The sequence below is a fragment of the Diabrotica virgifera genome, chromosome 7 (genome assembly GCF_917563875.1).
Source record: "Diabrotica virgifera virgifera chromosome 7, PGI_DIABVI_V3a".
NCBI classification, from domain to species: domain Eukaryota; kingdom Metazoa; phylum Arthropoda; class Insecta; order Coleoptera; family Chrysomelidae; genus Diabrotica; species Diabrotica virgifera.
In genome coordinates, this window is record NC_065449.1 from 23,803,224 (window position 1) to 23,826,205 (window position 22,982).

A 22,982-nucleotide genomic window follows, 5' to 3' on the forward strand; every position below is an offset into this window, starting at 1 on the left:
GTTCCACAGGAAGTTGAAAATTAACCTGCCATACTTAAAGACTATGGTGTACAGCTTGTTAAAATTAGAAATGATGTAACAACACACTCCATTGTGAAAATTATCATTTAAAATTAATTAAGCTAATAATTGTTGTAGTTAAAAATGTATTCACGTATACTGTAAGTGGAGTTAGTTAGGCAAACCATATTACACAAAAGTTTTGTATCCGAGAACTAAATTCAGTAATCAAATTTTATTATCAAGAGATCTAAGATTTAACAAAGCAATTTTGTGTTGATTTAAAGTTATCGAATTTATTTAACTTATTGGTATCTGTTGGAATTTGTGTAGGTATGTAAGTGTGTAAGAAATCACAATGGGGGTGACTGAGGTGTAAAAATGTATTAAATAATCTAGGGGGATGTATCATTAAGAAATGATACATCCTTCTAGATTATTTAAGACATTTTTACACCTCAGTCACCCCCATTGTGATTTCTTACACACTTACCTACACAAATTCCAACAGCTACCAATAAGTTAAATAAATTCGCTAACTTTAAATCAACACAAAATTGCTTTTTTAAACCTTAGATCTCTTGATAATAAGATTTGATTACTGAATTTAGTTCTCGAATACAAAACTTTTGTGTAATGTGGTTTGCCAAACTAACTCCACTTACAGTATACGTGAATACATTTTTAACTACAACAATTATTAGTTTAATTCATTTTAAATGATAATTTTCACAATGAAGTGTGTTGTTACATCATTTCTAATTTTAACAAGCTGTACACCATAGTCTTTAAATATGACAGGTTAATTTTCAACTTATTGTGGAACTGTCATTTCTGTCTTGTCATCGTTCGGAGGTCTCTATCCATTTCATTGTCACTTGCTGTCATACTTTCACCATGTCAACAAGTCCAATCCACAGCTCAGATATTACCTGGGGCAGATTAGCAAAATATTTTTCCACCTACCTCTACCAAAAGTATACTTTTCCGGACCTAATTGTAGGGAGCAAAGTTGCACTTTTCCTCCCTAGGGAGGAAAAGATTTTTCCTAGGGAGGAAAAGTAAAAGTGACGTCATGGTATTTCATTCATGAAATATAACTTTTTGACGCCCTGTACAATATCTATTTTCTATTACGTAAGTATCTACGAGTATACATTTTAACGTTTATTTAACAACCCTTTGTATTTTGCAGAATGATAAAAAACAGTAAATTGTTATTCTGATTTAACAAGGTTTACATTCATAATTTGACTTATATTTGACAGTTGACAGTTATATTGTACCTACTTGTTAGTTTTAGTTCTAATAAATTTTGTTGGTTAGATACATAAATAAATTAAGTAAAAATAAAAAAATGATTTGTTATTTGAGGAAGGTGGAAAAACCATATGTATAACATGGGAGTAAAGTGCCTTTTCCTCCCTTGAATGATTACTAGTAAACTTCATTCTCGGGAGGAAAAATAGCACTTTCCTCCCTTGTTATACAAATAGCTATTAAACATCCACGCTTAATGTAGCATTTTAAACCAGTGTTTCCTTGACGGACTACTTTTACTGGGCTTTGACCCACATATTTTTGTTAAATACTATCTTGGTGGTTAGCATGTACATTGCAAGTGGGTATAACCTATAACTCTTCTTAACCGTAGTTAAAATTTCAATATCTTTGCATTATTTTACCATGTTATATTCATTTTAGGTAAGCACTGATGATGACTTGTGAACCAGTCGAAAACCAGTTATGTTGTGATTTTGATGTAGCCCTTTTGAGGGATCTTAAATATACCTTTTATAAAGGATTGTACTATTTTTTTTTATCTGGGCATATGTTAATCCGCTTCCGTTCGAAATCGCCAAGTTGCTTTTTCTTGCACACTGCAATATTGCAAAAATATCTGCCTGATATACAGAGGTATATTCTCCTAGTGAAATAGAAATGTTGAAATTTCCACCACTGCCGAATATTACTGCTCTGGACCCGTCTGCAATTTTAAACCCGTCTGTAGGTTTACCAAGTGTGACCCTGCAGTCTGGGTCCAGAGTTTTCTCTGCCCTATCCCTCTCGTGGGCAAATGTTCACTTGGAAAGGTACTTCAGGCTCATATCTGGATGTCATATGGTCAGAAATCATCATCCAATCGGCATCGCTAGTTTCATTTATTATACGTCTATGTCCTGATTTAATCGATACGTTGCTCAGGTTTTCTAGCAGTTATAATGTCCCATCCTCACCTCCATAGCTGCCGTTGGTGTACTCCTTATAGCACCTGTTAAAGGCAAGTAAGTCTTTGCACCTTGCTTAATTTGATGATAGCACATTTTTGCTGCACTCTTGGCCACCATATATTGATGCATAAATGTAATTTTGGGTTTTACTACCATGTTATAAATCCAGTGTACCATGCCTGGTCTTAAACTGTCTGGTCATTTTTCCATGAGTGCCTCTCACTATCATCAACGTAGTTAGCGCTCACTTCGTTATTCGATCTATCTGCTGATTTCAAGGAAGTCTTGAGTCTAATAGTATCCCAAAATACTTTACTTCATTCTTTTTTCTTCTTAGGGTGCCTGTCCGTTCCGAACGTTGGCTATCATTCTGGCTATGATGATTTTGTTGGTTGCTATACAGATTAGTTGTGTTGAGGACTTTCTATACCATGCTCTCAGGTTAGCAAGCCAGGATATTCTTCTTCGTCCTGGAGCCCTTTTTTCTTCACATTTGCCTTGAAAAATGCATTGGAGTAGCTCGTATCTGCCTTGATTATTTCATTCAATATATTTAAATGTATACCATTTTGATTTAGATGACTTAAATTGCTCTAAATGTCTCCTTTTGGTAAATTTCATGATTTTTTACTTTAGAGAACTGATGTTAAGTCTTACATTTTATGACCATTCTGTATCTACAGTCAGAGCACAGTCTCTGCTCTTAAATTTTCTGTGGACTAAGATGACCATGTCATCCGCAAAGACGAACGCATGTTGATGGAACGAATATATAGCAACCTCTATTTTCTTGGTTAAGAGAATATAGTGAAACAACAAGTAAACAAATCGTTTACTATTTAAATAAGGGAAAGGAATCAAATCAAAAGTTTTCACAACTAATTTAATTGAAACTATCAAAATTGCCGTCAGTGAATATGGCTACACCATTTGTTACACCTTCCGTGTATTGATTATGTTAACAACGGTTACAAATTTATGCATTCACGAAGTGTAAGCTTTAAAACTAATTTGGAATATAAATAGGTTTACACTGCAACCTTTGAAAAAGGTAAATTGGATAAGTTTGTGAATTTCGTATTTTTGTGAGAGATTATTATTAAATTACGTTGTCAGGTAAACATAATGGAAAACTCTTCCAACTAATTTTAAAGTTATGTACCAGAATATTCTTTAGTTGTTGGCATTTATCTCTCACTTGAGATATTTTCGCTATTAAATTTTCTATTAACTATCAACCAAAAAATATAAATTAGAAATAGACACTACAAGAAATGTAACAATTAGGGCAAAACTAAATGGAAAAAAATGCCTATTTATTTTTCAATACCTGAGGAAAAATATAATGTTAAACAAAGAATTTGTGGTAAATAAAAAGTTGAAATATGAATTTAATCGGTGACTTCAACCAATTTCAGGGAGAATATGCCTACTTAGAATAAGGGCAAAATACCAAAAAATAACGTTTAAAAACATACATGCACCGATTGAATTGAAAACCATAAAAATAAAGAAAAACTTCTATAATTAAATAGATATAGTATTCGAAAAGTATCCCAAATACAATGTGAAAATAGTGCTAACGCAAGTGGTGCTAACGCAAAAGAAAGAAAAGTAGAAATATACGTATGCACCAATCATAGGAAAATATAGTTTGCATGAAGTGGCGAACGAAAATGGTCATTTTCTAATAGAATTCACAAAAGAAAGAGTATGATCAAATAAATTATGCCTGGTAATCATTACATTTGCTTTAAACAAGTTATAAAGAAGTAAAAACATATCTAGACGAATTAAGATAAGAATATAAGAGAGTAATAGGACATATACCATTATATGCCAGTGAAACATGGACACGGACATAAAAGACATGTGGAAAAGGAAAGTTCTCAGGAAAATATTTGGAGGAAAGCCATGGAATGAAATGTGGATAAAAAGACCAAATATAGTACTATAGCGAGATAATGTATTGAGAAAAAAATATCGCAGGAATATAAAAGCACAAATACTGAGATGGTTGGGGCATATCCAAAGGATTCCAAACACGAGTCTATACAAAAGAATACTAACGAAAGGAATAGGAGAAAAAAAAAAGAAAATACACAGAAGAACCTAAAATCCCAAAGAATGAAGAATAATATTAAACCAAGCTATGGGCCTTCACGGCCTGGAGAGCTAAATTATGTGTATATTTTGGACTTTGGCAACATGTTCACACATTTTCTTCTAATTATCTAGAGTTTCTTTAGCTTAGGCCTGTTCTACCCATAGGCGTAACCAGGATGATCCTAAGGGGGGGCTTACAACTACCTGAAAGGGGGGGGGTTACAACTACTGGAAGGTCTCTGAGGGCTATGGTGTTAAGCGTATAGAGCTCAAAGTACATCCCAATGGGGGGTTACAACCCCCAAAACCCCCTGGTTACGCCTATGGTTCCACCAACAATTTTACATCTCCTAACGTCAAATTAACATTTTTCTTGCAATTCCATTTTATTTTGGCCCAAACTATTACTGTAGGATTTAAGTCTGGATGATATAACTGAAGAGTTATGGAAATATGTCCACATTTTTGCAGTAACTTGTCAAAGATGCGATATTAACGTTACAAATGGTATTTTTTTCTGTCAACCATGATAACCAAGTCAACAAAGAAAATTGGGGATCAATATTGGTCCTTTAAAGCATTTTTCGTAATGTTCTGCATTGATGTCATCATGGGATCTCCCAACTTGACACCTGATGTGGAAATCAAAAGAGCAATGGGTATGGCACCTATTTGCCCACCACCGTCTGTGATAAACAACATTTTCACTTTTGAAATCAGTTTGAACAATCCTTCACCATTATCATATAAAAAGCAGTTAGGCGTAGTGTTCCTACATGTAGATGGGTTCTTTGTACATATACAATTGGCTTACCTTCACTTTTGTAGTATTTAATATTTACTAAATACATAAGATTCAGACCTGTCATAACATATGCAGCAGAGGCAATGTGACTGATAAATAGAGACGAAGATAAGATAAGACTAACAAAAAGTAAGATCCTTAGAAGAAATGTTGGACAAAAATATCCATATTTAGCAAAGAGATAAATAAATAATCAGATCAATGGAGAAGAAAAATGGAACTAAATTAAATAAGAAAATCAGAAAATCAAAGAGGGAGATCAATGTGCAAACGGGTAGAACCAGTCAGAGAAGATATCAATAGGATGAAAATAGTAATATGAGAGTATGAAGATACATTTAACCGTATAATACGGTTTCTATTAAAAAATAATGGTAGGGGCGCAAAGTATGCTAAATGTGCAGTAACTCGAGCGTTATGGGGACCTATTGGGTTATGAAGAGTAGGTCCTAAAACCAAAAAAAGTTAAGTAAAGTTTTCCATTTTAGTGGGCGCTTGCCATTTTTTAATTTAATTTTCCATTTCCAACAATCGTTTTTTTTATTATAACGCCATCTATCCATAATTCTAAAAAATGTTTCGAATAAAAGTTACTTATTTTTACGTAAGGAAACCAAATCTGCAATAAAAAATGGAGACTCCCATTTAAGATTTTAAAGTAACCCTTCATCCTACCTCCGTGGGGGGTCGTGTTTGGTGCCATTCGAGAGACTTTTCAAAAATATTGAATAAGTGTATTTTACAGTTTTTCGATCTGGTGTCCATTTCGCGAAATATCGCAGGATTCGTATTTAAAATATTAAATTTACCCCCCACACCTCTCCGTGGGAAGTCGTGTTTGGAATCATTCGATAGATTTTTAAAAAATATTGAGCACATATTTTTTAGTTTTTCGATCTGTCATTCATTTTGCGAAATATTCGCTTTTTCTTGTGAAACTTTGGGACTCACCCATTTCCTTACGCCCGGCTCAAATCGTCAGATTTTTTAAATATACACTCTTTTGCATGTACTTCACTTACCTTATCTTAATCTGACAATTTCGAGTTTTTTTAAGAATAGATTTTTTCCGAGCCCCCCTTAACGAACTCCCCTGTGTTAAGAGCCAATATATGGTAGAGGTACATCTGCAGGGTACCAGGTTTCTCCCCATATGATAATCTGACGCGCTCGAGTAACTGCAAAAATCCCCGCTTGGGCTCCCGTACAATAATTAAAAAAATGTAGGTAGAATAATTCTACTTACATTTTTTTAATTTCATTTTATCTTAGTACTAGATATCATTCTTTCTTTTCTTTTTTAATATCCTTTCCAAACATCATTGCAATGAGTAAATATATTTACTACATGAATAAGATCTGTTTCTTATAGTCCAATTTTGAGGACGTTTCGAGGAATTTGTCCTATTCTAGAAGCGAATGTTGTGGGTTTAGAAAAAACATTAATATAGAAATTAGTAAAAAAATCATACTAAAAAGTATAGAACGCTCTATTTAGTGGTGGTGTCTTATATTATTTCTTATCCTAAAACGTCAAAAAACACAAAGGTTCTTTTTTAGTAAATTTTGGCTCATTTAGAGTTAAGTTTAAACTACTCACCGGAATGTGATGTATGAGATTATATTCACTGATAAACGGAAGTCGCATTCCTGGCCTTGAATGACCTTGAATCAGCCAAAAAATTATCTCAGATTTTTAACATTTTCCATAACAACTAACGTAGGACACCTTTACCAAATAGGCTGTTCTAATGCTGTTTATTTGAAGAGAAATAAATAAAACGTTAGTTCAAATCCTAATAATTTTATTTTTATTAATTAAACTGTAAAAATGTTTTAAATAAGTAATAAATAAAAACAAGATTTGTCAGAGTCCCTGCTTTAGATTTGCACGTCTTTGTTTCACACCTGTGCTAAGACTGTGCTGTCTTCTTAACAGGTGAAAAGTGCGCCCTTATTGGTGAAAACGAAGACAATCGCAGACATTCATAAAAAATACAAAACACGTACACCTAAAGTTCGTAAAGTTCAAAAAAAGAAGCATGTCAATCGCTTTTGTTGAAACTTGTAAAACGCATACTACATAAAAAATTGAGCACTCTTGTCACAACACATTTTTTCAGTTATCTTATTAAAATTTTTTCCCCGACAAGCTTTAAATTTCTGTAAATGTTACGTTCTCTGCTCTAGAGTCGAGGTTCACCAAAGCATACTGGCAGAAAATTTAATGAATTTTCGTGTAAACATTTCAACGCGAGGTCAACACTTCAAACTTTTTTAGTTAAAAAAAGGGAGTATAGAGGGTTCTACGGCATCAAAACGTCTGAGTTAGCGAAATGTGAAATGTGGCAGCTTTGCGTTTAATTGCTGCAGCTTTCTCTGATTATTGTGTGTTACAAAAGGATATGTGAGCTTAATCAAATTTAATTGCTAGCTGTCATTCATAAGAAAAATGTTTAGGTATTTTTTGAGTTTAAATTTCTGTAGAATGTTAAGTTTTAGCATGCGCCAACGTTATTATCAACAATATACCACCGCAGAAAATTCACTTATCCTAGATAGCTAGGGTATTTTAAAGAATTGCGCTCTGAAGGGCTATATATCTGAATGTCTCGAGGAGAACCACTTTTTGCTCGACATTATAAAGGTGTACACTGAAACTAAAAAGCTGTGTGACGTTCTTTGAAATGCCATCAACAACGGTCGTAGATATCCGCATTAATAGAGGATACTTGAAGATCGGTTTTCCATTTTGTGACCAATGTTGGATTTAATTGCGCTTTTTATCAGCTTGTTTATGATCATGCTAAAGAGGTCCGACCTGAGGCTATTCCACTGCCTGATTACTGCCGATACGTTTACTTCGTTAGTGAGCCGATGTTATGATTTTATTCTTATTTTATTGAGATGTTTAAGACCCCAGATTATTGCTATGTGTTTTTATTGACATTTTTCTGTTGTATGATTTGGATTACGTGTTTCTTTGAATTGCGTCGCTGTATAGTCCAGGGCGCATCTGTTTTGAGATGGACGTTGAGAGGTGACTTAAATTTTTTTGCAAAAATTGCTTGAAAATTACTCAAATGAAAAAGGAAAATGTCAAATTATGATGGAAAAATTCAATTTTTTATTGGTTTTTTAATAATAACTTTAAAACTGTTCATTTCTGAGAAAAGTTGTACTAACATAAAAGTTGCGTAATTAAATTTTCTACAATATAGAATTGGTTAAAAATTTTAAAAATAGTCACCCTTGTTTCAAAATAGTAATAATTGCGATAAAAACCATACAAAAACAAGTATTCGCATTTTACGTTTTTCAATCATTTATGCTACACTTAGGACCTTCATATTTTACCCAAAAAAACATTATGATATAGTAAAACAACACTGTAAATTTCATTAAGATCGGTTTAGTAGATTTTGCAAAATAAATTTTGAAATCCAGCTTTCGCAAAAAAATTCATTTTTTTATGTTGCAGGACTGAAAATAAAGCAGATAGCAAGTAGAATTTTTTTGCTTAAAGAAATGTCCTATACCTTTCATTTGCAATTTGCAAAATTAAAATCGATTAATTAACACGGCGTCAGTAAATTTTTTAAATAAACATTAATTTTTGGTGCTACTCGCAGGACAGCGGTGTTCGATTCACACAAGTTGATTTCCACCAAAATGTATTCCAATCTTTATCTAATATATGTATTATTTTCTTACTCTATATTTTGTTGTATTTTAATATTTTAATTCCACAAAAATCAAACTAATTTTATTATTGTTTGTGAAATATTGTTTAAACAATTGGATATGTTTAAAAATAATAAACTTTTATTCTCTAAGTTAAAATATATGAACAAAGAAAGTCTTTGCTAATAAAAGTGTTATTTCAAAGGATAGAGTATGTGTTTTTATTTTGCAATAAACATATGTATTTATTTATATCGAAATCTAATAAAAATTAAAATGTATCAATCATTATCAAAGGTCATTGGAATGCCCAATCAGAGCAAACTATCCGCTGTTTTGAGCGTAGCACCAATAATTAATGTATATTTAAAAAAAATTCTGACGCCGTGGTAGTTAATCGATTTTAATTTTGCAAATTGAAAATGAAAGGTACAGTACACTTCTATAAGCAAAAAAAATTTCAACTTGCTATCTGCTTTATTTTCAGTCCTGTAACATTTTGAAAAAATGAATTTTTTTGCGAAAACTGGATTGCAAAATTTATTTTGCAAAATCTATTGAACCGATCTTAATGAAATTTACAGTGTTAGTTAACTGTATAACAAAGTTTGTCTGGGTGAAATATGAAGGTGCTAAGTACAGCATAAATGGTTTAAAAACGTAAAATGCGAATACTTGTTTTTGTATGGTTTTTTCGCAATTATTGCCATTTTGCAACAAGGCTGACTATTTTTTAAATTTTTAACCAATTTTATATTGTAGGAAATTTAATTACGCAACGTTTATGTCGGTACAACTTTTCTCGGAAATGAACACTTTTAAAGTTATATTTAAAAAACAAAGAAAAAAATTGAATTTTTCCTTCATTTTTTGGGATTTTTATTATTTAAACAATGTTCCGTACATTTTTGAGAGGGAGGATCACTCAAATATTATTATTTGAGTTATTTTCAGGCAATTTCTGGAAAAAAATTTGAGTCACCTCTCAACGTCCAAATGTACTAATATTTTTACAGATGCGCTCTGGTCTAGTAGGTAAATCTATTGGTCGTGAATCCTGGTCGTTCTTCTGATATACCAACGGTGTTAATTATTCTTCTGGGACAAGATTTGTGTTAATGCTTTTGATGTAAACTGAAGCAACGTTACTCTCTTCTGTAATTATGTGGGTCAGTTGAACTACTTTTTTGTATATTGGTATTGTTATGTTTGTTCTCCATTATTCTCTCTGATATGGTACCATATCTTATTATTTTTTGATATATTTTCGTTAGTTTTGTGACGATCTCTGGCTTACCGTACTTAATAAGTTGATTTCAATACTCGTTATTGATACCATCAATTTCTGGCCTTGTTCTGCTTTTCATTTTGTTTCATGTTTCTGTTTTATGTTTCCTGTTTTATTTGTATCGTGCTACAGTCTATTTAAGTGTTCTATCCAGGTTTCAGGTAATATAAAGTATTTTATTTTTTCATCTTTTCTGCCCCTTGGTATATTCCATACCTTGGTGTTGTCCTTTCCATTGCATTGCAAGATTGATATTTCTGTGCCTTTATGAAAAGTGTTCTTACCTTTCGCTGAAAGTTTTTTATATCCGTTTTCGTCCGCTTAACAATACCTATTGAATCAATACGTAGAAGATGCGTACGTATTTAGTGCCTTACAAAATGTTTATTGTTTGTACGGTGATTGGTTTTTATCTATTTATGATCAATTTTATGTGCTTGCTTCACTCTCAGGTATCTTATATAACATTTTTGCCAATAGCATCGATGTTTTGTGTAGAGTTAAAGAAAATACGCAATATTTTGTGACCTTTATTCATATCTGTAAGTCGAGATTTGGATAACAGACCATTTTACGCAGCTCTGTCAAGTTTTTTCTTTTTTAGTCATTCTTTTTGGCGCATTCTAAGTTCGAAATATTAAAGTAATTACAGTTTGCTAAAAGAATTAAAGACCAAAAGAATCTTTGAATAACAAAAAGGTAATACAAAGTAAACTTTGGTTCAATAGAACAAATTGCAATATCAACGGAGTTAATAAAAAATTAATAAAAAAAACGCGAAAAAAATAATCGAAAAATCGTAAACAATATAAATTAAAATTAAAAACAAAAAATGTCGTTACAAATAGCAGAATAAAATTTTAATTGATTTTGTAGGTTACCTACTCCACTTATAACCCTTCTTGGTTGATTGTATGGTTTGTATGGTTCTAATTAAACAACAAATTTAACATTTGAAATACCACTTACAGACTTTGAAAAACAACCACTTACCTTTTATTTTATCCATTCCGTTTAACAACCGTTATGCCAATCTAAGTCTCATATTTGTACTATGAATTAAAACTCCAAGTTAATATTCTACATATTCTATTTCTATTTTGGTAATTTTTAAATTTCTTGCTGTAAGATTCTGCCTCCCTTTTTTGTTCCACTAGTATCCTCATATAAATCTATTGCTTTAGTCATGAGTCCCCGAAGGGAGTGTAGTAGTCATCGTGATGATGTTTTTTTTTTATTTTTATGGCCTTTGGGAACTTCGCCCATTTTCGTGATGATGTAATGTAGAGTACCTATTTTGCGTCTCCAAAAATCTCTTTCTCTGGTCATTTCTTTTCACTTATGCACATTCCTGTAATTTGGTCGATCCATGTTCCTCATGATCTTCGGCTTTCTACCTCTCCTTGGATAATAAGTCATCTTTCCATGTTTTATATATCTAATCTCATGTTTTTAGATCAATAATGACGCAACTTTAAATAGAGTTGAAAATGGGGGGAATAAATTAAGATAATGAAATTCGGACCAATAGGGATGAGAATAAAAGCCATCGCTGTAAGAATAAGCAGTAAACTAAATATTTAAAAATAGTTTATTTGTACAGAAAAATTTTAAAATCGAGAATGACGCAACTGTAGATAGGGTTGAAAATGGGGGGATTAAATTAAGATAATGAAATTCGACCAATAGGAATGAAACTAAAAGCCATCATTGTAAGAATAAAGGCCATACCAATGTTCCAGACGGTTACTCTTTATTTAATCACTATTTTAAATATTTAAAAAAATTTTAGATGAATAATGTAAAAAGTAAAAAGTAAATTTTACGCAACTGTTAAAAGGGTTGCAAGTGGGGGATTAAATTAAGATAATGAAATTCGAACCAATAGGGATAAAAATAAAAGCCATCATTGTAAGAATAAACGCCATACCGATGCTTCTGGACGATCGCTCCTCATTTAATCCCTATTTTAAATATTTAAAAATCGTTTTTTTTGCTCTCCTGAGAAATTTGGCTTTTTGTAGTTACGTCATTCTTATTTTGGGCCTACGGTATATATTATATACCTATAGCGTATAGCGCTTTCTTTCCGTAACGCTCACCTAGGAATTTTACTACAGGGAAAAATAATACATGGCCATTATATACGCTTCAATAAATGTGCCAAAATACATTTGTTTTTTACAAAAACTGATATACATAACTATACACTTCAATTCCGTTTTAGTAATATTTCTATTTAAGGCTATGGGTACATAATTCGCAAATATTTTACGTGTATCCCTACTTTTTCTGTCTTTACACGGCAAATTACGTGTAGTAAAATGCACACTGCTATGGATATGTAAACATTACTAGAATGTCATTCTACTTGAAAATGTCATCATTAATTTAAAGAGATGGGTTTTGAATGTTCTTGGATAACTGTTATTTTTATAATTGCAAATTATTAATTCAGTTAATAAATGTGATAATTTTTTCACTAACTATGTATTCATTGATTGTAATAATTTATTTGTACAACAAAGACTAATACTCAATCGAGAAAAGAGGAAAAGTGTTAAAGTGATTTTTTAATAATATATTGTTATGGAACGCTTACAATTTTGAACATCTTTAACAACAAAATACTTGGATCACAGAATATTTTATCCTGATGTATTCTCTGCTTGGATCTTCCACAAATAATACACAATAAATAACTTTTTACTAAGTTCACGTCTTAAATCAATTATTTATCAAATACACAATATCAATAATATTTAATCAATAACTCAACATATTCCCGATGCAATGTCAAATATTTAAAATTGTCACTGATTGTCAGTGTCTGACTGACAATATATGCTGACAATATTATATTCGGCTGAATGCGTTGTAAGACAAAGATAGATTTGGAAAATATTGCCACGGCATTGTGTTCATTTTTTTCGAATCCTGAAAAAACCAATAAATATTTTTGAAAAATTTAACCGCAGAATGAAAGACTAAATTATTACCGAGGGCCGAAAGTCCCTTAGAATAAATAAAAAGTTTATTTTGAATGATATATTTGAAATTAAAAATCACACTAAATTTTCTCTTAGTTTTTCACCTATGTAACTTAATAAAATAAACATTGTAGAAGTTCTCAGGGACTTTTGGCCCTCGCTAATAACGTAATCTTTCCTTCTGCGTTTAAATTTTTCAAAAATACTTATTAGTTTTCTCAGGATTCGAAAAAAATGAATCCCCATTTGAATAGCATTGCAGCCGACAATACGTACCGATCCTCTTAAATTAAATCTATTCTCAATTGGACTATTACTTTAACCAAATTAATCAATATATTAGAATATTCTGCCAGTATGTGAACTCGAACCTCGACCACTACTCTGTGAGTGCACGCATGGCCCGGTCTCATTGAAAAATCAAAAAACTAAAAAAAAAAAGAAAACAAACAAGACCTGACAAATGTCTCGTTAGGCCACAATATGTCTCACGCTGACGGCAACAGCACGGAGGGCGAATCGTTGGCAGGAAGCCGCAACCAGGGCCAGACCGGCACTGGATGCTACAGAAATTTCGAGCACTATCCGAATCGACATCGGCGCAGCAATTCTTCCACTCTGCCTTGTCTTCCAAGCAACGAAGGGCCACCGATGCCAGGATCACCTTCCTCCCAGAGGAGGATGATGATGGATGATCCATACCAACATGTTGGTCCGAGCGTCGCACCGCTAGCCCAAGACGAAACGCAGCTGATACCTAGTACTCCCAAGGAGTGTATATCGCCGTCGGTAAGTTCACTTTTTCCTTTTTACATTAACCCTTAAACGCCCAACCTTTTTTAGGTTCCATGTACGCCCAAGGGTGGGTAAAAAAAAATGTCCACCTCGAAAATAGCTAATATATTTATTGAGAGTTGTTGCAAATGGATTAAACTTAAGAATCTTATGCTTGCTAAACACAGCATCTTCTAAAATATTAATATAAACAATTTACAAATCTTACAACAAAATTACGATGTACATCAAAATTAACATACCAGTAAAAGTCAATAACTCATATTTGTCGATTTTCTCCACAATCTTCCTTTCGGCCTCCTCAATGGCGGATAATGATATCAATTATGTAATTAGACGTCGATAATTATACGGATTACGTTCCTACCAATGAGAAATTATATACAGTAGGAAAAATGAAAGAATACCCATGAACGAACATATAAAACACGCTGTATTTTCCTGTCACCGTGTCATACAAAAAATTGGCCAGCGTAAGTACATGTAATAATTATTATTACATGTACTTGCGCTGGGAAATTTTCTTTGTGACACGGTTACAGGAAAATACAGCGTGTTTTATATGTTCGTTCATGGGTATTCTTTCATTTTTCCGACTGTAGAAACCTTTAGTAACAAGCTTTACTAAGGGTGCACTTTTTGTGCCCACCGATATTTAACTTAAGATATTACTTTTATTTTCAAAAATATCTGTATAGTTAAATTAACATTCGATAAAGGGCTGTATTTTTAACAATAAATAATTTTTGAAAAATTTTGGAACACGTAATAAATATGTTACAAGGGAATACGCATTAGGTGGATATTTTTTACCCACCCTTGGGCGTTTAAGGGTTAAAATACCCTCATTGTTTGACATATTAGAGATTAGGCTTATTAGGGCAAGCAAAGATCAATATTGGCCGGCTTAAACTGATATTGGTATATTTCTTCATATTCAACAATGATTGCAATTTTCTGTTTTCTTTATCCTATACAATATAAATCACATATCAGATGACATATTTGTGTAAACTGGGTAGTTGTTCTCTGTGTCTTTTTATTCACGTGCTATATCAGAATTATTCGACGTTGGCGGTCACCATTGCGAAGACTTCTCCATCATCTGCAACATGGAAGAATTATCTTGCATTTGATATCTGAGTCCAATCACGAATGTTTTACCAAGAAACGTGTTCTCTTCCTACATTTCTATAGCCCTCTATTTTTTTTAATATATAATTTGCCCCCACTATACAGGGTGGGGCATTAGTGTGACAAAGTCCAATTACTCGTTTGTCGTAAGAGATACGAAAAAAAGTTATGTAGGTAAAACGTGGGGCAAAGAAAGGATCATAATTTAAAAATATTTTCAAATATACAGTGTCGTCTGTATTGACAGGGTGACACAAACTTATGTTTTTTTAATGGAACACCCTGTATATTTTTACATTTTTAAATTCTCCTCGATGTTTCCTTTCTTAAAATATATGGTCTGGTAATATTAAACGGGGTAGTTTAAAAGTTAATTACGTTTTTTTGTTAATTTCGTAGCAAAATCTACACCCTGTAGAATTTTAGTGATTTGACATCAAATTTTTATTTTATGTTCAAACGATTTTTAATATAGTCTACTACTGTTAATCACTAATAGTATAGCGAAATGTTTAATTTTAGTATACAGGGTGGGTCGAAACTCGGAATGAGTATTTTCTGAGTTTTCTTAAATGGAACACCCTGTATTTTAGTACTGTAATAAAATTATATTTTACGGTACTTTTTTATTTATTAAACATTCCCTATACCTAAGTGCTTTAATTTGTAAGTAATTCGTCATTGTTTAAGCAAACATTAATTGCAACAAAAATTACGTAAAATTTCATTAGGTAGCCGTGAAAATATCCAATCAAAAGTAATTTCTCGAAAAAAAAAATACATAATAATTTAGCGTGATCCTTAATGTATTAATATTGGATGAGATATCCAAATACATTCGTAGTTAAGGTTGTTGGTGCTTAAAATATGAATCAAACAAACAAAATTCTGCCTAGTTGGCTATGACACAAAATTTGCTTAAACATTTGACATTATACTATTTATATAGTTTCAGTTGTGAACAATATCCCTGCGTTGGCTCAGTGTAGATGGTCTTTAAGTTGTGATGGAAACACCAAATAATAGTAGCAGAGTTTATTGATGAGACTTACACTATGGATGTTGACCCGGGGTACTTTGAGTAGAGACTTAAATGATGAGCGTTGAAGACAATCACTCGCGTTAATGAATTAATAATAATTGTAATTCCTAGACAAGAGATCTTAGTTTTATATAAGTTTAAATTGGGTCAATGTAAACACGGGCCCCGCGTGATTTTGTGTATCTAATTAAGGTAAATTGTTTATCTTATGTCAGCAACTTTTGGCTGATGTCCAAATTATATTATTGATAATTGACCAAATGTGTATGTAATTTAATTAATTACGTGTGTGTGTTTAATAACAAATAAATGCATTCGATCTACTGGGTGATAAAATGATACTGTCCAATTTCGGATATGAATACTGAATATTTGATATTGGACATACTGCGGAATCGGGCAAAAACTGGCCCAAGTGTCAATACTCAAAGTTTACATATAAGTATTACATAAAATAGTCAAATTCAAACATGTTAATAAATAAATAGTTTAAGAATAATCAACAATCTTCCAACCGTACTCTAGCTATCAATGTCCGACTCTATCTCTAGATTAAAATTAGGGCAATTGGATGAAAATGTGGAGAGTGGGATGTCGGCCTTTGAAGTCGACGGTACATTGTTATGCCGATTACTACTTAATACAGGTACTTCCTGTTCGTTAGTCTGAGTATGTGGATTCCCTGAACGACATAGTCGTACAACAGGACGGTATTTCCATAACGTGAGTATCCCAATAATTACCATTATAGTGATGGTCCCGGTGGCTACAAAATAATGCCAATTAGATTCTGGAATCGATTGCCACTGCGTATGCGTCATTTCTTGTTCTAGACTTTCCTCCTCAAGTAACGCGTGACGTAGCTCTCCTCCTGGTATGTCCAGGTAGGTGTTTAGAGGCATGTTAAACCTGCGGGGTGTCCTCGCCACCAATTGGGCCACGGGAGTGATTGGCGCCTTCAGGTAGCTTGTTACCGCTCTCTCCATCCCACTGCTAGTGGGGAGTAATGTAATATTTTTCGTTTGGGCGATACATTTGGGTGAAAGTTTCAGGAATGTGACTCGTTCCAGTACTCTTTCGCTCCGATTTCCATCGCAAATAATGGATATGTGTATCGTGACTGGCGTGATAACGAGCCAGAGGTTGGGGGTACCCATCTTACTCCATTGAGCTGTCTGTATTGTCCTGGCTACCACTGGACATGTGCTATTCTTAGATCGATCATAAATTTCTTCAAGTATGCAGTTTGGTTGGGTATCCATGTTCCTTATAGCCGTTGGTGAGCACGCTATCTGCGTCTTTGTCAACAGTAAACATCTTTCCCTATCTTCTGCGGTCAATTCGAAGTAGTGCAGTGTGTTATAATCTACGACCAGTAGATTCCTTGGGGCGACAAATGTGCGTAACACCGACCCCTCAACGTTAAGTGGTATGGCCGTGACTTTCAGCATGCTGTACTTAATTTTCCCTGTCACTATGAAATAGCCGATGACTGTTATATATCTGTCGTCATGACTGACTCCTGTTTCTATAATGGGCTGTCGTCGTATTTCGACCCCTTGTGGCAGTATCTGCCCTGCTTTCTCTATCAATTTGGTTATCTCACCCGGTTTCACTATATCAATGAAGTGTCCGTGGTTATAGTGAAGGTTTAATATTCCCTCGTAAAATTGAGTATATTCGTTTATGAATTCCATAACTTGCAACGCTATCGTTTGTATTCGCAACGTGCTATATTCGGTTTCTAGTCTCTGTGCTTTGTCTTCTACTTCGTTAAGTCCTTTAGATATTTCTTGTAGGCCTGTGATTAGTGCTTTGTTAAACTTGTTCATTTGCTCGTTTATCCTGTTCTCTGTGTGATTGATTGATGTTATTGTTTCTAACATTATCTTCGCTTGATGCTGTGATCCCTTTATTAGCTCCTTTTGGTTATTGTCTAATGCTTCAATGTTACTGTAGGCTTCGTCATTGACTCCAAATACTGAGGTTAATATTGTTCCTAATATTCCTCTTCTTTCCCTTGCTTTTATTTCTACTGTCAACCCCTCGCTTACTGATTCCGCCTTTCTTTGTCCTTCCTCTAACTTCCCTATTATATCCTTACAATTCACGATTTTTATATCCTGACACAGTTCTCGTACTCCTTGTATCATATTTCCTATTAGTTGGTGCTCTGTTCGAATTCTTCCCTTTTCTAGTAACACCTTTATTCGAAATGTTCCCCGGTCTATAACGACCTCTCCAAGATCTTCTGTGAAAAATCCTGGTTCCGGATTATATATTTTATACGGTTCTGCCTTTATGGGTTTTAACATCGTTAAAAACATTATAGCTACTAGTATTTTCTTCCATCTTAGTGCTGCTGCCTTCTTCGGCTTTTCCTGTTTCTCTTCTTCCAGTCGTATTAGTTTATGTATGGGTCTTTTTGTCAGTTTCCCGTTCGCCTTTCTCACTGTTACGACTCTGGTTAGTCCCTCCGCTCCAGGGTGTGTTTCTGTTACCCTCGCTAATGGCCATCTGCCTGGAGGTGTATCTTCTTCTTTTATTATAACTATTTCTTCTTCTTTTATGTTAGAGTGCGCCTTATGCCATCTATTTCTCTGTTGTAATTGGTGCAGGTATTCCTGTTTCCAAATTTTCCAGAAGTCTCTTTTTATTTTCTCCAATAATCTCCACCTCGTCGGCATCTTCAAATAAGTCGTAAGCTCTTCTTCCCGATTTGGTGATATAATTTCTCTCCCTATAAGGAAGTGAGCTGGTGTCAGGGCTATTTTCCCTTCAGGGTCTTCTGCTGACCCACATAATGGTCTCGAGTTCATACATGCTTCTATTTGTGTCAGCACCGTACTCAATTCTTCATATGTTAGAACTGTTTCCCCGATGATTCTTTTCAAGTGATATTTCATTATCCGCACTGCGCTCTCCCATAGTCCTCCGAAATGTGGTGCATATGCAGGTATGACATGCCATTGGGTACCTAGTGCCAGTAATCCTTGTTTTATCTCGTCATCTATTTTTTGATTTTCTTTTTTCAACAAATTTGCTGTTCCTACGAATGTGGTTCCGTTATCGCTGTATACGTTGTTGCACTGTCCTCTACGTGCCGTAAATCTCTTGAACGCCGCGATGAATGCATCCGTAGACATATCGCTTACTACTTCGAGGTGTACTGCCTTCGTTGACAGACACACAAATACTGAGATGTAGCCCTTATAGCTCCTCTGTCCTCTGCCTCTCGTGGTACTTATTTTTATTGGCCCGGCATAATCTATCCCTGTGTTAGTAAAGGGATGACTCGGGTTCACTCTGTCTTTCGGTAGATCTCCCATTAATTGTTGTGCTGCTTGGCTTTTATACCTCCTGCACCTTAAGCATTTTGCTAGATGATCTTTCACGGTTCTTCTGCCGTTGATTATCCAGTATTTCCTTTTTATATACTGTAGTGTTTGTTGTAATCCGCTATGTAGATTTTTTGCGTGACTATCTGCTATAAGTAACTTTGTTAATGCACTATCCTTTGGCAAAATTATCGGATGTTTTTCTCCGTACTTTAGATTCGTGTGTCTCAGTCTTCCGGTGACTCTTAGAATTCCTTGTCTATCCAGGAATGGTACCAATGACGCTAATTTATTTTTCTTGTCTAACTGCTGTTTCTTCTCCAGATTCTTTATTTCTTGTTTGAAGTAGGCGTGCTGTGAGTGCTTTATCACCTTTAATAGCGTTTCCTCTAATTCTTGGACTGTCAGCTGACTTTGTCCACTGTCCTTCTTTTTTCTGCATTTGTCTGCAAATCTCCTACAGTATGCAAGTACTCTTCTCATTCTTTCTAAATTTGAGAATCTCTCGCATATGTCCTCCTTTATCGTTGTCGTGTGCACCGTTATTTTCGTTTTGACTTCCTCCTCATTTGTCTCTGGTATTTCTTCTGATTCCTGCGTTAAAGTTTTGTTACTAGTCAGCCAAGTTGGTCCCTTCCACCATAGCTCTGCTTCTAATAATTCTGATGCTGTACTTCCACGTGAGAGGATGTCCGCTGGGTTTTCCTTCGTATCTACCTTATGCCAATTTTTCGGTCCTATAACGCCTCTTATTTCCTCTACTCTGTTGGCGACGAACATTTTCCACCTTTTTGATGATCCCCTTATCCAAGCCAGGGTTATCATTGAGTCTGACCATGCATATACCTCAATGTTTTCCCTATTCAATGCTTGTAGGGTTTTCTTCATTAAATTTGCTAATAGCACCGCGGCACACAACTCGAGCCTCGGTAATGTCGTTTTTCCTTTCAATGGTGCGACTTTCGATTTTGCTATCATTAGATTCGTTTTGATTTCTGGGCCTAACACCCTTGAGTAGATTACCGCTCCATATCCTTTCATAGATGCATCTGCAAATCCATGTAGTTCTACTCTGTTTGTCTTGCTTAAGTTGTTCCACCTGGGCAATGTTATTTTCTCCAGATTTACTAATTGCGCCTGGTATGTATTCCACCTGCTTTGTTGGTTGCTAGTTAATTCTTTATCCCAACTGGTTTTTTGCTCCCATAATTCCTGTATGAACATTTTCGCCTAAATTACTACAGGTGCTATCCACCCTAGTGGGTCGTATAGTTTTGCTACTTCAGACAGTACGTGTCTTTTCGTTATTTTTTTTGCTGTCGTTATCCCTATTTTGAATGTGATTATATCTTCTTTAGGGGACCAGTGTATTCCTAACGTTTTCCGTACTTCTTCTTGTTTGAATGCCTTGGAGTCTACGTTCCTCATTTCCTCCGGTACGTTCTCCATTATTTTTTCTTCGTTGCTCAACCATTTTCTGAGAATGAAACCTCCTTTTCTGAACAGTTGTATTAATTCCTTTTGGGCTATTTCTGCTTCCTGCACTGTCTCCGCTCCTCCTAGTATATCGTCTACATACATGTTTTCTTTTACAATTTTCGATGCCAACGGGAACCTAGCTCCTTCGTCTTCTTGTAATTGCTGTATTGTTCTCAACGCTAAAAATGGTGCTGCCGCCGTGCTGTATGTCACCGTCGTTAAGTTATATTCTTGTATTGGGTCCTTTGTGTCCTTTCTCCACAAAATTTTTTGATATTTTTGGTCTTCTTCTGCCATTCCGATTTGTCTAAACATTTTTTTCAAATCCGCTGAGTATGCTATCTTATTGGATCTCCATCGTAATAGTATATTTGTCAAATCTTGTTGTAATTTCGGCCCTGTGTGCATAATATCATTCAGGCTTACTGCCGATGAGCTTTTACTTGATGCATCAAACACGGCTCTTATTTTCGTTGTAGTACTGTCCTCTTTTCTGACTGGATGATGAGGTAGGTAGTACCCATCTCCCTGGTTTTCTGCTATTACCATATGACCTTGGTTTTCATAATCTTCCATGAATTGTCTGTAATTCGCTTCTAACTGTTTGTCTTTTGCAAACTTTCTTTCTAGTTGCATCAATCTGGCGAATGCCTGCTGCTTAGATTCTCCTAGCTTTGTTACGTCTTCCTTAAACGGAATTCTCACTTCGTATCTCCCGTCTTCATCTCTTTTTACTGTCTGTCGATACATTTCTTCACATTCTTGTTCTTCTACTGATAAACTTGTTTCCTGATTTACTTCTTCTAATTCCCAGAATTTCTTTATTTGTATGTCCATCTCTTGTCTGGATATCATACAGCATACTTCTGCTTTTGTAGTCTCCTTCTCTTGTGCTATCCCCGAAACTATCCATCCTAGTTTGGTGTTTTGACTCAGGAGTCCATTACTTATTCTGTGCATCCCTTCTGTCAATATGTAACTGTATTCTTTTACTCCTAGTAGTAAGTCTATTTTCCCTACCTTGTAATATCTTGGATCTGCCAGTATTGCATTTTTATCGTTATAGTCCGGTAGAATTATATCCTGTTCCGGTAAATTCCTTGTTATCTTCGGTAATACTAGTGCTTCTATTTCCATCTCGAAGTCACTTTCGTAATGAGTTTCGATTAAAAGTTTCATACTCCAATTGGCTGTTTTTTCTCCTGACGAGCCTATCCCGGATATGGTCGCCTGTATAGGCTTCCTTGTTGTTCCTAGCGTCGTCGCAGCTTGTTCCGTTATAAATGCGCATTGTGACCCTTGGTCGATTAATGCTCTCATTATGTGTGAATCTCCTTTCGCATCTCTTATGCGTACAACAGCTGTCGCTAGTAATGCTTCACCTTCCTTATGGCTTGCACAGTTTACTGAATTCTGCCCTCTTTGGTGGTCGTTGATATTCCTATGCCCATTGGTATCTTGTGTATTTTCTCGCCTTCCGTTATTTTGTTCTCTGGCGTTGTATGGATTATTATTTCCTCCTCTGTACCTATTAACTTGATACCCGTTTCTTCTATTATTCGAATCTCTTCCATTTCTTTCTTGTGTTTGTTCTCCTTTCGTTTCATTGGAGTTTCTTTTGTTGCCTGTGGTTCCTTTCTCATAATGCAACATATGGTGATGGTCTCCGCCACAGTGTCTGCACCTATATTGTACATAACATTGTTTTTCTTTTTTATGTGCTAGGCAGTTTGCACACAATCCTTTTTCTTTTATCATCCTGTTTCGGTCTCTTACATTGAGTTCCTGAAATTCTCTGCAGTTCGGTACTCCGTGATCTCCGTTGCATATCACGCAACGTGTTCTTGGTTTCCTCCCAGATCCTCCTTGCTTCTCTTGTCTTTTTTCTGACTCCAGCAGTTCCAGTATCTGGAATCTTCGCTGTAAGAATGTTTGTGTCGATTTGTACGTCGGTATCTCTCTACTGTCTCCAACGTGGTTTTCGTACAGCCTCCTGGTTTCATTGTCCCATTTCGTTATGATAATTCGGGCTACCAATGGGCTCCACGCTTCCGTGTCTGTTCCTAACCCTCCTATGGCTTCCAGACTTT

At 34.6% G+C, this 22,982-nt stretch overlaps 1 protein-coding gene across 2 annotated transcripts in view; it reads left to right on the forward strand.

Moving 5' to 3' along the window:
- The window catches only part of LOC114324789 (potassium voltage-gated channel protein Shab), a 535,540-nt gene that overhangs the window by 431,341 nt on the left and 81,217 nt on the right, over positions 1-22,982 (forward strand). For both annotated transcript variants that reach the window (XM_028272636.2, XM_028272637.2), the window contains exon 8: positions 13,580-13,893. In XM_028272636.2, the coding sequence (XP_028128437.1) occupies positions 13,580-13,893 (314 nt within the window). The remainder of the gene's footprint in view (positions 1-13,579; positions 13,894-22,982) is intronic.